This window comes from Lepisma saccharinum, chromosome 2 (assembly GCF_977018435.1).
Source record: "Lepisma saccharinum chromosome 2, izLepSacc3.1, whole genome shotgun sequence".
In the NCBI taxonomy this organism is placed as follows: Eukaryota; Metazoa; Arthropoda; class Insecta; order Zygentoma; family Lepismatidae; genus Lepisma; species Lepisma saccharinum.
This window is the reverse complement of record NC_139230.1, coordinates 180,081,539-180,096,105: the sequence shown is the minus strand read 5'-3', so window position 1 is coordinate 180,096,105 and position 14,567 is coordinate 180,081,539. Positions and strand designations below refer to the sequence as shown.

General features: G+C 38.2%; 1 protein-coding gene across 4 annotated transcripts in view; it reads right to left on the bottom strand.

Moving 5' to 3' along the window:
* Positions 1-14,567, bottom strand: part of Magi (membrane associated guanylate kinase, WW and PDZ domain containing protein magi) — a 180,583-nt gene that overhangs the window by 44,642 nt on the left and 121,374 nt on the right. For 3 of the 4 annotated variants that reach the window (XM_083117760.1, XM_083117764.1, XM_083117763.1), the window contains one exon: positions 3,709-3,877. In XM_083117760.1, coding sequence (XP_082973886.1) covers positions 3,709-3,877 — 169 coding nt within the window. The remainder of the gene's footprint in view (positions 1-3,708; positions 3,878-14,567) is intronic. The other variant, XM_083117762.1, reaches the window with a different exon arrangement.

The following is a 14,567-nucleotide window of genomic DNA, read 5'->3' as shown; positions in this document are numbered from 1 at the left end:
TGGGCATGCATGTTTGTGAGTGTCCATTCATCAATTTCATCATATCATCACTCATCCCCATCTTCGCAAATTAGCCAAAAGTGGCACAAAAAGTGAAGTAAAATAAAGCAAATTAATCCATCAATAATTTCCATCGAGATTAGATTAACATATGGCTTTGAATGACAGTACTAAGAAAGATAAGCTAATCGGGACTGGACCTACATTTTAAGTAGGACCGAAACACTATGTGCCTCCACTGAGTATTGAACCTGCAATCTATTGATTACAAGGCAACGGCGACACTATCGAAGAGGCTCCTCTAAAGATTTATGTACACCACTACTTACAATAATTTACATAAAATATTTATCAGAAACTTTACTTTTCATCAAATGGACATACCATCATTATTTTTGTTATTCAATAAATATTCAATTTTTTTTACTTCTTTGACAAATTTTCTTGCCGTGACTGTTGTTTTTACACACATTTTAGCGGTCTTAACTACACGTAAGCTAGATGATGAATACTTGCGGTTTTATATCTGATTTTATAGCATCTTATTACTATTTATGTAATAACAATATTTTTTAGTCAAGATAGAAAGAACAAAAGTATTAACGTTGTCTTTCCTCCATTTCTTAGTCTGTGGTTACATACAACAATACTCCATACGCATCAGATAAATTAAGTACTAATTAATTAATTTTCATATTACAAATAATTATACGTATTAAAGTTTTAAATAGAAAAAATATTATTATTATATTTCCGACACACACGGCTCGGACTAGCTCCCCAAATTATATATATTATATATTATACATGCACAGTGATGTCAGATGTGATGCGTTAGTATGACTCTGTAACTAGCCTTTCTTATTTTGTACTGGAATTATACAAGTATCGGTATCGGTCATCGTATCGGCAAATGGCACAAAAGTATTTGTGCCCCATTAAATTATTGTCTGTTAGATTTATTTGAAATTTTCTCACCTTACCTTACAAATATTTCTATGATACACGTTTAGACTACTTATGACATATGATTTATTAATGATTGTGTTTTATAAACAATGCCAAGTAAGTACTAAAAGTATATCAAAATCTGAAATGTTTTTGACATTTTGTTGAATTTGCTATGATGGTATAATCATTCTCTGCCTTAATAGGCAGGTTTTTCACCACAAGCTCCAGACTTTCTATCATGCGCCTTACACTTTGGAAACATTATTGTCTAGTTGGTAAGGCATCTGACTGCCACGTGGGAGACCCAGGTTTGATTCCTGGAGTGAGTGATCTAAGGTAAAAATATTTTCAACCTCTGGGGCTCACTCAGCCTCAAATAAATGGGTACCTGGGGGCAACCCTAGGGGAGTAAAGGCAGCCAGGGCATGGTACTGATCACATCACCTCCAAGTTGGCCAGATCAATAAAATGTGTGGGGGCCCTACCCCAACATCCCCCTATATATGCTTTATGGTATGGTGTAAAGTGCACAGGGTACTTTACTTATTTTTATTTTTTTTTGCCTTACTTTTCATGTCAGCACAGAATCTAAAACTATACTATAGAAGAGCAGTTTTATGAAGTTTAGAAAACCACTGCATTATTATATCCTGTGCAGGTGAATTTTAATGGCTATTTTCTAGTTTGATGGAATACAAGCATACTTTTTTTTAAAAAGTGTTATAAACATATTCTATCAAACAACGTACAAAAGATATACGTATCTTGCTTGTGAGATATGTCTTGTGCATGCCTAGACACTGGTAAGCATTAGTAGAGCTTTTGTAAAGCACACAGAGTTACTTTTATATGCTGGTAGAAGGTAACAGGCTATCCTGGTGCAGAATATACACCTAGCCTTATTTAAACATATTGGGATGAAATGTTTCTACTGCAACGCAAGGTAGAGGCAAGGATTAGGAAGCAATGAAGAATTGTTACAGTCATTAGAAAGCATGTAAGCAGGTAAAAGGGCATACGTCAGCATGGTCTTGTAGTAGGTCAGCCATGTAGTCCAATGCAATCGTCGTAACCGAAGGTAAGTGTCTTACTTCTGAGTGAAAGCGAGAGTAGTTGTGTCTGTGTGAGTTGTGGGGTTGCTGCATGCAATGGATGGTGCTGCCACCTTATGTGAAAAGGCGGAAGTTCTAAACCAATTGATGCACGCACATGCAACTTTGACCTGGGCCGAGCAACGAGGAGTTGTGACGTATTTTTGACTTTAAAAAAATAGTAGTTTGCGACTGAAAATCATCACAAAAAGTAATCAGGTGTAGGCAAAAAATATTGGGTTGGTGCATAGTGTTTATTATTATTATTACTTTGGTGGCAAATGGTTGGCTTCTAAGTGTCTGAAGTATGGTGTGTCAAGATGACAGGAAGGACCATTTCCAACATCACCTGCATGACCAGTGAGCAAATTAAGCTTTTGCTTTGGAGGGGGGGGGGATGCCCACTCAGTGGCATACTTGTGATTTCATTTTGGGCATAGGTATTTTGGTATTGCAAAATGTTACCAGTCAGTAAATTAAATTATTGCTTTTTAGTACTAAGTACCTTAGAACAGTGGCTCTTACCTAGGGCATTAAATCCTATGATAACGTTTACATGTAATTCAGAAACACTTAGTACATTTATATTCTAAGAAAACACATACAGACAAAAAGAGTTATTGAACTAGTGACACTGAGAAAAATGTAACACTGTTAAGCCTTGTTTCCATGTTAATAAAACATTAAAATGCTGACCAAGGCAAACTTTCACAGTATAAAAAATATACATAAAAACAATGTTTCCACCCTCTAACAGGATCATCTTCAGATGAATATTCACAATAAATTTATTGTGAATTTAAGACCCTGGTAGAGGGTGGAAACGTTACGTTTTTATGTATATTTTTTATACTATGAAAGTTTGCCTTTGTCACCATTTTAATGTTTTAGAAAAATTTAATCTACCTCCAAAGAATGAAGCTACCTAAATCAAATCTATTTGCCTTGGCAGTTTGTTTTCATAGTTAACTTTAACTTAACAATAGGCAGAGTAAATGCGTTTGTCTGGGAGCTCTTTGTAAAACCTGTACACCCCACAACAATGCAAACAGTAAACAATCGGCTATTTACAAATATAACTTCAGATGTGAAGTAGGGTGCAGTTGTATTAAAGGTTAAATTACTATTTTCCCGAATGATATTTTAGAGGGGTGTTTGTTCCACAAATAAGAACTGGTATATGCATTCAATTCCATTTTCTTGGACAGGATAAAAACATCCCTGGCAAAGATTTTGAAAAAAAATAAAAATATTTTCACGGGGATTAAAATTTTTGCGAGGGGGGAATCCCAGGTATTCTCCTGTTAATTCATGCACAAGTTTAAAGAGGGATCCTTTGCCGCAGAGGCTACTTGACAAATTTATGCAGTGTATGGGGAGCATGCTATTGCCCAGCCTGCAAATGGATTGACTGGTTCTGGTTTCGGCAATATATTTCATCACATTTTTCTTGAATTCAGTACATGATATAGGTATTTTTGGTGGCAAACTTATAAAGCTATGGATATGGGCTGAATACAAAGAGATGCCAGAGTAGCATATCTTGATCTGATATGGATAAAAGTGTGGACATGGCTTTAGAGTATTGGCATTGGTATCAGCTCTTAAAATGGATGCGCACACACAAACTATTCAACATAAGATTATCTTTCATTTGCATTCTCACCACAAATCCTACCTGCGAACCCTCTTCGGTACCACCAACAATTCTGAATCCAAACCCAGCTTCTTGCCTAAGTAGGGTTACAGAAGTTTCAGCCCATTCCATCCCTGGTCCAGCTGGATAGACTCTAACTCCTGGCCCAAGTCCTATGCATCTTACATCCCGAGGAAACCTGTGTGAGGATATTCAAATATACATTTACACCAACTTGATAAACACCGAAACAAATATGTTACTTCTACATCAACAGCACTAACTAACTTTACAACAAATTAAGCTATTACTCTAAACCTGAATTACGAAAATTTATTTTAAAAGTATAGCATGAATACACAAACTCAAAAGTAGTGAAACTGATTCCTAATGGTTCTATTAATTTTGGTGGCCACTACCACAATCAACATGAGAACTTGCTGTGTGGCAATAGTAAGTACTTCTTTTGAGTTTGTGTGTTAATTGGAGTCACTGAAACAAGAAGGTTTCAAGAAATTAAAAACAAAAAGGCAGTGCAGCTTGTGCAGGCCTAAGTCATACAGGGTGAGCCACAGGAAATAGTACAATAAAAAGTAGCAGTCCTGCAGAGAGGAAAGTGTTGAGGCATCAGCTGTCATGCCCAAATGTGAGACAAAGGTCTGCCATTTATTTCACCATGTGTCATTGGCCAGTACAGGTGTGTATTCAGGCTGTGGAGGCCTAAGTGCATGAGAGGAACATTGTAGCTCTGCAGCTTGAGCTGCATCGTGGATCACCATTGCACAATTCCAGACAGAAGAACCATATCCAGGTGGATGAAACAGAGATGTCAAATGGGTTTGGCCATTGATAGCAAAAATTAGGAGCACCAGACGACAGTACATACTGACTCCATCAAGTCCATGTGGCTCTCCAGCAAAGTCTGCAACATTCAATCGGTCACATGGTGCAATACTGAGTCATCTAGTTCGTTGATTTGGAGTCAAGTAGTGTACCGTATTTACGCGTGTATAATGCGCACCCTGGATTTTGATGGGGAAAAGTTACAAAAAATTATATCTCGTATATAATGCACAGTATAATCCAAGTTCAAGAAATGGTTTTCTTAGTTGTAGGTTGTAAAGCTGTTGCTATGTGGACCAAGAGGAGTTACACTTTTATACATGGTTTTGCTCATTTTCTCTTTTACCTTTTCTAAAAAAAAAAACCCTTCAAAATATATACTTTTTCATGACTAATGTAACATTTATGATAGGCACATTCAGGACCATCAAACTAGCAGTTAGAAGCACAAGAGTTCTTTCATTAAGGCATTTACACACTCCATATATGTCATATTATTTGACCAGTAATACAATTATTATTTTCTTTTTCCTTACCTTTTCTTTCATCCAAAGTACGACAAAAATGACAGCATTTCTTCATTTTATGATTAGCTTATTTCAACTGCATTGCACATTAGTGTCGCCAATTTGAATGGAATACTGTTGCCATATTCAGAAACTACAGAATTTAAGTTTTACAACGATATATAACATGATAGGGTTCCGTAAACATGAAAAATCAATGCAAGTGTCACAAAATCATGGAATGACCCTGTACGGTTTCATGTTGACTGTCCAAATTATTCCGTGCATAATACCCACCACAGTTTTTGAGGGCATAATTTTAGAAAAAAGTGCACGTTATACATGAGTAAATACGGTATTTAGTGTCTGCACCACTTGCACCACGTTTTGGGTCACTGTGTGTGTGGTGTATGATCACGTGGTGAGTGCTAACTAATCAAATGAATGTTTAAAGCAGCAGACAGGCATTTGTTGAATCTTCTGAACTTGAACACTGCTTTTCATCTATTATACTTGGTTGAATGTCATTTCCTTGCAGCACCCTGACACTGGAATACACCTGCACTACACAGAGTGTCAAAAAGTGCAGCAAACTAGGCGGGGCTATTAGTAGCTGCTGGGTGCATGGAAGTAAGAAGTGTGATTTACAGTTCCACTCATATACAATGCATACAAAATGCAATTAGCATATTTACGCGTGCGTGTATATGCGCGTGTATATGCGCACCCTGGTTCTTGATGGGTAAAAGTGACAAAAAATTATATCTCTTATATAATGCGCAGTACAATCCGGTTTCAAGCCGGTCGTAAAGCTGTTGCTATACTGATCAAGGGTGAATGACATCATACCTTTTCAATGAGTCACCTGTTGCTATGTGGACCAAGAGGAAAATATCCTCTTGTGTAAACAATAAATCTCCAACCCATGCCACATTCCCCTCTCCCTCCATTGTGTTTAGCATCCTAAAGCTTTTACTCTTTAACCACCTTATTTATTCCGTAATAGTTGAAAGCGAGATCAAAATTACATTATGGATTTGCAGTGCTCAGGAAGATATTTTCTTCTGTTTCTCACCCAACCAATACTGCTGATATGCATCCCATGTCACGGAAGGTGCATGCTCGAATTCCACCAGAGTTGCACTGCTTTTCTTGGTGTCGCAGAACATTACATTACAAATTGAAAATTAGTGTGCAATGACCTTCAAACTTTTACACATGGTTTTGCTCATTCCTTCTTTACTTTTTCTAAAAGAACTTGAAAATATATACTTTTTCTTTCCATGACTAATGTAACATTTATACGAGGCACATTCAAAACCTTCCAAATAGCAGTTAGCAGCACAAGATTTTTTCATTAAGGAATTTACACATATTATTAGGCCAGTAATACATTTTAATATTTATTATCTTTTTCCTTATGTTTTCTTTCATCCAAAGTACCATAGAAATCAGAACGTTCCTTCATTTTGTGATTAACTTATTTCAACCGCATTTCACATTAGTGTTGTTATCTAGAATGGAATACTGTTTCCATATTCAGAAACTACAGGATTTAAGCTTTACAATGATATATAACATGATAGGGTTCCGTAAACATGAACAATCAATGCAAGTGTCCCAAAATCATGGAACGACCCTGTACGATTTCATGTTGGCTGTCTGAATTATTCCATATTTTGGGGGTAAAAATTTTGGAAAAAAAGTGCACATTATACATGAGTAAATACGGTATTACCTAGCGTTAAATTTTCTCCCCCCAGGGGGCTTACTACTAGTAAGTACGTGGAGTAGCGCCCATGGGACCCCGAGCTGGTTAACGGCTCCAAAGGTGGAAAACCTAGAGAAGTAACACCTATATATATATACGAGGTGCATTCAGAAAGTAAGTTTCCCTATTTTTTTCCCGTGAAAGTAAACATAATGAGCCATGTAAATTGCACATGCGCAGCAGAGCTAAGACGTATCAATCATATGCCAGGCGGACAGATCCCGCCCAGCGCCAGTAGCAAGGCAGCAGTGGTTCGAAGTGGAAGCTCTTATTCCTTCTCCAGCCGCATGCCAGTAGTGAGGCAGCAGTGGTCTGAAATGGAAGCTCGTATTCCTTCTCCCGCCGCATGCGAGGTTCGGTCGGTGATAAAGTTCCTGAATGCACAAAGCATTGCGCCAATTGACATTCATCGTCAGCTCTGTGAGGTCTATGGGCCGAACATTATGAGTAAGCAGATGGTGCATCGTTGGTGTCGGCAGTTTTCGGAAGGTCGTCAAAGTGTCCATGATGAAGAGCGCAGTGGGCGTCCGTCCCTCATCACTGATGATCTGGTTGAGCTTGTGTGGCAGCGCATTGTAGAGAACCGTCGCTTAACGATTACGGAGTTGAGTAGCCTTTTTCTGCAGATATCGCAATCCGTGTTGCATGAGATTGTCACGCAGCGCCTTCTGTTCAAAAAATTGTGTGCCAGGTGGGTGCCAAAAAACCTGACACCCGAACACAAAATTAAACGTTCAGGAGCAGCACTGACATTCCTGCAATGGTACCATGATGACGGTGATGATTTCCTCGACAGGATCGTCACGGGCGATGAGACGTGGATTTCGCACTTCACCCCGAAACCAAGCAGCAGTCAATGCATTGGCGGCATAGTGGATCTCCAGTCAAGAAGAAATTCAAACAGACGCTGTCAGTACAGAAAGTGATGTGCACCGTGTTTTGGGACAGGAAGGGCATTTTGCTCATTGACTTCCTCCCCAGAGGTGAAACGGTGAACGCTGACCATTACTGTGAAACCTAAGGAAATTGCGACGTGCCATTCAAAACAAGAGGCGTGGCATGCTTACTGCAGGTGTTGAGCTCCTCCATGACAATGCTCATCCACATATGGCTCGGCGCACAGCAGCTGTTTTGATGGAATTTGGCTGGGAGTTGTTTGATCATCCACCTTACAGTCCTCATCTGGCTCCCATCAATTTTCACGTTTTCTTGCACCTCAAGAAATTCCTGTCCTCCGGTGAGCGTTTGGCAACGACGAAGAGCTGAAGACGTCTGTCACACGCTGGTTCCATTTACAGGCGGCAGAGTTCTACGACAGTGGGATCCAAAAGTTGATACCACGATACGACAAGTGTCTCAATTCTGGTGGTTGCTATGTTGAAAAATAGCTGAACCTTTGCTGTACCTGTTGCCAATAAATGGTTTCCTGAAACTGTGTTGTTTTTTTTTTAAAAAAATTAAAAAATAGGGAAACTTACTTTCTGGATGCACCTCGTGTGTGTGTGTGTGTATGTATATATATATATATATATATATATATATATATATATATATATATATATATATATATATATATATATATATATATATATATATATATATATATATATATATAAACCCTTGGTCATCTGGTTCCGGTTCCTAGCCAGGGTAATGGTGAAAACTCCAACGGCAGATGCGGTGGAGAAGGAGTCCTTCAGTATGACACAGATGGCGGAAGGGGCACTACATTCCCGAGTAGTTAAAATTGGGAAAACCACTGTCTAGTGGAGAGGAGGGATCCTCAGAAGACTAAGGGAGAAAACCCCTGACAGAAAACCAGCCCTGGCCTTGAGGCTGAAAGGAATAACACCCAAAAGGCCACCTATCGCTGGACTAATCACCTGCATAGGGGTAGATGATTCAGAGAAGAAATGAATGCCTCGGAAACCCCGGACAGGTCTCACAAAGACGACAATGCAAGAATAAGGAAACGAGAATAGGAACCTGGAATATCAAAACATTAAATGGTAAAGAAGTAGAAGTAATCACGGAAATTTAAAGACACAAAATAAAAATACTTGGAATAAGCGAAGTAAAGAAGAAAGGAAATGGGGAAAAAATGCTTGAAGGAGGAAATGTAGGAGTACCAGTTGGAAACGGAGCAAAAGAGGGAGTAGGAATTATAGTGACAAGAAACAGGCAGAAGAGTAATCAGCTGGGATCCAGTAAATTCAAGAATAATAACTCTAGACATAGACTTAGAAGAAAAGATTACACTGATTCAAGTATATGCACCAACCAAAGATGCTAATGTCAGAGACAAGGAAGAATTCTACACAGAATTACAATCGAAAGTGGAAAAAGCAGAAAGAGGAGGAAGAAAAGTTATAATTATGGGTGACTTAAATGGAAGAGTGGGAAATGATCACTTGAGTGGATTCGGAACACTAGGAAAGTATGGAGGAGAAATTATTAAAAATGGAAATGGACAGAGAATCACAGATTTTTACATAGAGAACGCAATGCTGATAGGAAACTCTTTCTACAAACATAAAACAATACATCAAGAAACATTTGAAGGCGAAGGAATAAATGCCAAAAGCATCATAGATTATATATTATACCCACAACAAATAAGACAACATATCCGAGTCATAAAAGTAATAAGAGGAGCAGAACTTGGAACCGACCACAGGCTGCTGGTAGCAGAAACACAATTTTACACAGGGATGAAGAAGGAAAATAAAAATACCTACTACAAAATAAAAACAGAAGAATTTAAGAAAAAAGAAAAAAACAAGAATATCAGAATAAAGTAGGAGAACGACTAAACTAAGAAACATTTTAAGATGAAGATATAGAGGAAATGTGGCAAAAAATCAAAGATATAATACTCAAGTCAGCGGAAGAGGTATGTGGGAAGAAAAGAGTAAAGCAGATGGGAGGATTGGAATAAATAATAGACCAAAAATAGGAAGAAGTAGAAGAATACAAGAGCAGGATAAGGAAGAGAATGAGAAAGGAGAGCTAGTAAAGGAAATTGAAATAGGAGAAGTATATGAAGCAGTGAAAAGAGTAAGAAATGGAAAGGCAGCAGGAATAGATGAAATAGCTCCAGAATATATAAAATATGGAGGAAACACACTCTTGGAGGCGATGACTAAACTGTATCAGAAGATCTGGAGAGAAGAAATATAACCAGTAGAATGGGAAAAGAACATCAGACACTTGAAAAAAAGTGGGAATATAATCAAAATGTCCATCAGCTATTCATTGATTTCAAAAAAGCATACGATTCGGTCAAAAAGATAAATTAAATAATATACTAGTAGAGTTTGGAATACCTAAGAAGCTTGTTAGTATGATAAAAGTATGCACCAGTGAAACAGAAAGTAAAATTCGTGTGGGTATTAATGTGTCTGACAAATTTACAATTCATGATGGGTTAAAACAAGGAGATGCATTATCTCCATTGCTCTTTAATTTTGCCTTGGAATATGCTGTTAGGAAGGTACAAGAAACTAACGAAGGACTAAAATTAAACGGTGTTACTCAGTTGTTAGCATATGCAGATGATGTAGACTTATTAGGGGATGATATAAATACAATTAAGAATAATGATAAAATATTTTACAAAACTGCTAAAGAGATAGGTTTGGAAGTTAACAAAGAGAAAACTAAATACAGTCAACTCTCGATTCTACGACCCCGGGTATAACGACCCTCTCGAAGTAACGACCCTTTTCCCGGGAACCGTGAAAATTTTGGGAAAAAAGTTTAAAAAAAAGTTTAAAAAAATGGGAAAAAAATTGAAGGAAATCGGCCGAAAAATGCGTTGTTTTTTTTCACTCATTCCCTTCACGAGCGCTCTACCGCTCACAATTGGGTCTGAACTAAAAATAGACACCACTACACCATTTTGAGTGATATCCAATAGCACTTGACTTCTGTCCTTCCCTCCCTCAATTGCACCAATGTTACTCTGCACCCGACGGCCGCTACCCAAGCCAGGCTTGTTTTGCCACTCTTGCTCTTGGATTCGCGAGAAGAGAAGATCGAATGTGCTTCGATGTTATTTTAAATCGACCTTGAATTGTTTCCTTGTCCTAAGAGCTGCTGAAAACTTGAGGGGGGGGGGGCAGACCGAAATGACCTATGGATTTGCAGTCTTTGCCATGTGTATGGCAGATCTCATCGATAAATACACCAGCTTGAGAGATAAGGTCGCAGGAAGGTTCCAAAATACAGACGCGTGGCACCTGGAAGTCTGTCCAGCTCTGACCTAGAGAAGGTTCCGACAACTTCCGGTAACCGCTTTCATTCAAAACGTGTTCTTTTTTCCCTGTAACACGTCATAAAAAAGCGAAACTGTTAGAGATAATCAAAACCACATAGGCCAACTAAAGATCGTCAACCCGCTTAATGCGTTGTCATCCAGGTTACCATAAAAGTTTACTTCGATCTTACGTGCATCATAATCCCACTTCATACGTTTTCCTAATTGTGTCGATGTCGTAATATCTGCCAAAAAAATGTTCCGTTGGCTGACTGACTTCTCCCTCTTTTCCTGTCAGCAAACGTGGGGGGAGGAGCGATGCCGATTGTTTCAGCCACAATTTTCTTGCTCGTGTGAGCACACGGGTGGATTACAGGCGAGGGTGGAAGAGGACCCACCCCTATTCCTTTCCTCTGACGTCTGAAATGGGGCAACCAGTTCTGGACATATTCTTGAAAACGGACAAAAACCATAGAACAAGTAAAAAAAAAGTGTCCCCCCTTCCCCAGCTCATTCTCAGCCACTGGTGTGCACGGCAATGTTGATAATTGCAGAATTCAGGTCCTATTTTTTAAATGCTGTTGTCTGCATAGGAAACATTGCCCGTATTATTGTCTGTTGCATGGTAAAACGTAAAGCAAGGGTCATTTCATTTTTCTTTACACTGCTGTTAAAAGTTCCCTCTTATTTTTCTGTTCAGCCACCTGTTGCAAGAACTTCCAGCCGGTCTCCTTGTTTTTACGCTGCACCTGGCGCCAGTGTTTTGTCTAGCATCTGCAAAGCTCTTGCTTGCTGATAACAGCAATGACTCATGCAGCGCGGAGGAAAAGGTTATTGTTTTGAATCTCGCAAAGCTGTTTTGATTTGACGATAACGAAATTCGATCTCCAGAAAGGAAAACAAGAGTTACAACAACTTCATGTTCTGCGCCTTCTGTTCTGATAAGCAAAACTGTAAATTTAATTTGCATAAGCCTTTTCTTCAGAGAACCATTCAGGAAAAAAAAAGTTAAATGTAGAATGTTTGCTGAGACCGATTAAAAAGACATTCATTATTCAAGGGGAAAACTTTTGAAGAAGTGGGTGTTTGACATGGCGATTAAGTGCGAGTAAATACCGATCTACCATTTTGATCCGTGAAAATGCGCAGTTTCATAAAGCTTGTTTTAAGTTCATTTTATGCTGATGGGCTAATCGGGACTAAATATACAGTTTAAAGTGAAATCCAATTCCAAACCCGAATGATTATCGACTGCGACGCTGTTTTTTTTTTTTTGTTTTGTTTTTATAGAATACGCACTGAGTGAAAACAGATCGCACTGAGTGAAAACAGATCGCAAGTTGCGGGTTTCCTTTTTCACGCTGGATTACAATGCAAGTCAAGGAAGGAGTTTGGACTGCTCCCTTGAATGGGGGAGGAGGGGGGGGTGAACGAAGTTGGTTGAAGCAAAGAAAACGTGACCTTTTTTTACGGTGATGTATTTTACACTGCGGAACCAGAACGAAATTTACAGCCCCGCCTTTTTTTTTGTGGGCCTAGAAAGGTTGTGTTGTTTCTCCCGAGAGATCTAATCTTACCAGTTAATCTTGTAACAGACAATACTCCAGTAGACCGGTATAAAATCCAACCTTCATTCTGCCAGATATCTTCCGACTTTTGCTGGCGCCAGTCTGACTGGTGTCAAGATTCTTCGAGTTTCGCTTGCAATAAGCACGAGATTGTTTTCCTTTCCATAGGTCTCACTGCAAACGGGTTTCTCATGAACTAGAATGGTAAGAATTTCCTGGGAGAGCAACGACTGTGCACAATTGAAAGAAAGTAACATTATTTTAAATCCTTTTTTATGAAAAAGTTTTCATTTTCTATTTTCCTTTTCACAACATGCGTCATGTGCATAACAGGTTGTATAACTACCAGGATACATGGTGTTACCATCTCCTAGGCATCTTTATGTCCGTTTGAGCTCCGTTTAAGCTGAAAATTGGTGCAAATTCCAATAACGACCCCTTCGAAACAACGACCCTTTCCCCAGGAATTGTGAAAGGTCGTTGTATCGAGAGTTGACTGTATATGCTTACAGGCCGAAACCAAATGTTAGGTAATAATCAAAATCTAATTATTAATAACTTGTTTGAACCAGTTTCCAAATACTTAGGATTAATATTAACAAATGAAAATTATATTAAAGAGGAAATGAAAAGTAGGCTTAATTCAGGAAATGCATGTTACTTCTCTCTTCATAAACTTTTGTCTTCTCGTTTAATATCTAAGAAACAATGTTAAAATATACAAAACAGTAATTTTATTGTAGTATTATATGGGTGTGAAACTTGGTCCCTTACATTGAAAGAGGAACATAAATTGAGAGTATTTGAAAATAAAATCCTTAGGAAAATATTTGGACCTAAAAGGGATGAGGAGACAGGTGAGTGGAGAAGGTTACATAATTCAGAACTACATAATTTGTATTCATGTCCAGATATTATTAGAATAATTAAATCAAGAAGACTTAGGTGGGCAGGCCATGTGGCACAAATGGGAGAGGAAAGAGGAGATTTACAGGATTCTTGTTGGGAAACCTGATGGTAAGACACCTGTAGGAAGGCCAAGATGAAGATGGAGGGACAACGTTGAGATGGATTTAAAGGAAATCGTTAGGGATGGAAAAGAGTATATAGATCTTGCTTAAGATAGGGACGGATGGAAGGCCTGTGTTGCTGCAGCCATGAACGTTTGGGTTTAAGAAGGCTAGAGAGTTAGTCAGTTTTAGTTAGTATGGGAAAAGAACATTATTATACCACTGTATGAGAAAGGAGACTCAACCAACTGTGAGAACTATCGTGCAATATGTCTATCCACCGTGGTACTTAAGGCGTGCTCAAAAATATTGGAAGTAAGGCTAAGGAACGAGATAGAAAAGGATAAGGAAGAAGAACAGGCTGCTTTTTGTTCTGGGAGACAAACGCAAGATCACATATATTCCATCCGAACAATATGTGATAAATACTTAGAAAAAGGAAAAAAGATAAATTTAGCATTTTTAGATTTAAAGGCTGCTTTTGACTCTGTAAAAATAAAATATATATGGGCAATAATAGAGAAAAGAAAAATTCCAGGAAAACTCATTCGAGTAATAATATCTACATATAAAAGAGTAAAGGAATAGTAATATTGGATGGAAAGATGTCAGGCACATTTAAGTTGGAGAAAGGAGTGAAACAGGGAGATAGTTTGAGCCCGCTACTCTTTATAGTATTTATGGATGGAGTTCTAGAGAAGAACAAAAGTGGGTAATTGGAATAGGAGACCGATACATTGTCAAGCATTAGTATATGCAGATGACATAATACTAATAGCAGATACAGAGAACAAGCTACAAGAGGCGGTTACAGAATGGGCAGAAATGCTAAAGGCTAAAAGAATGACTGCAAATGTAAGTAAGAGCAAAGTGATCCAAATAGGAAGAATGGAAGAAATAATAGAAATAATACATATAACATGCGATGGAATA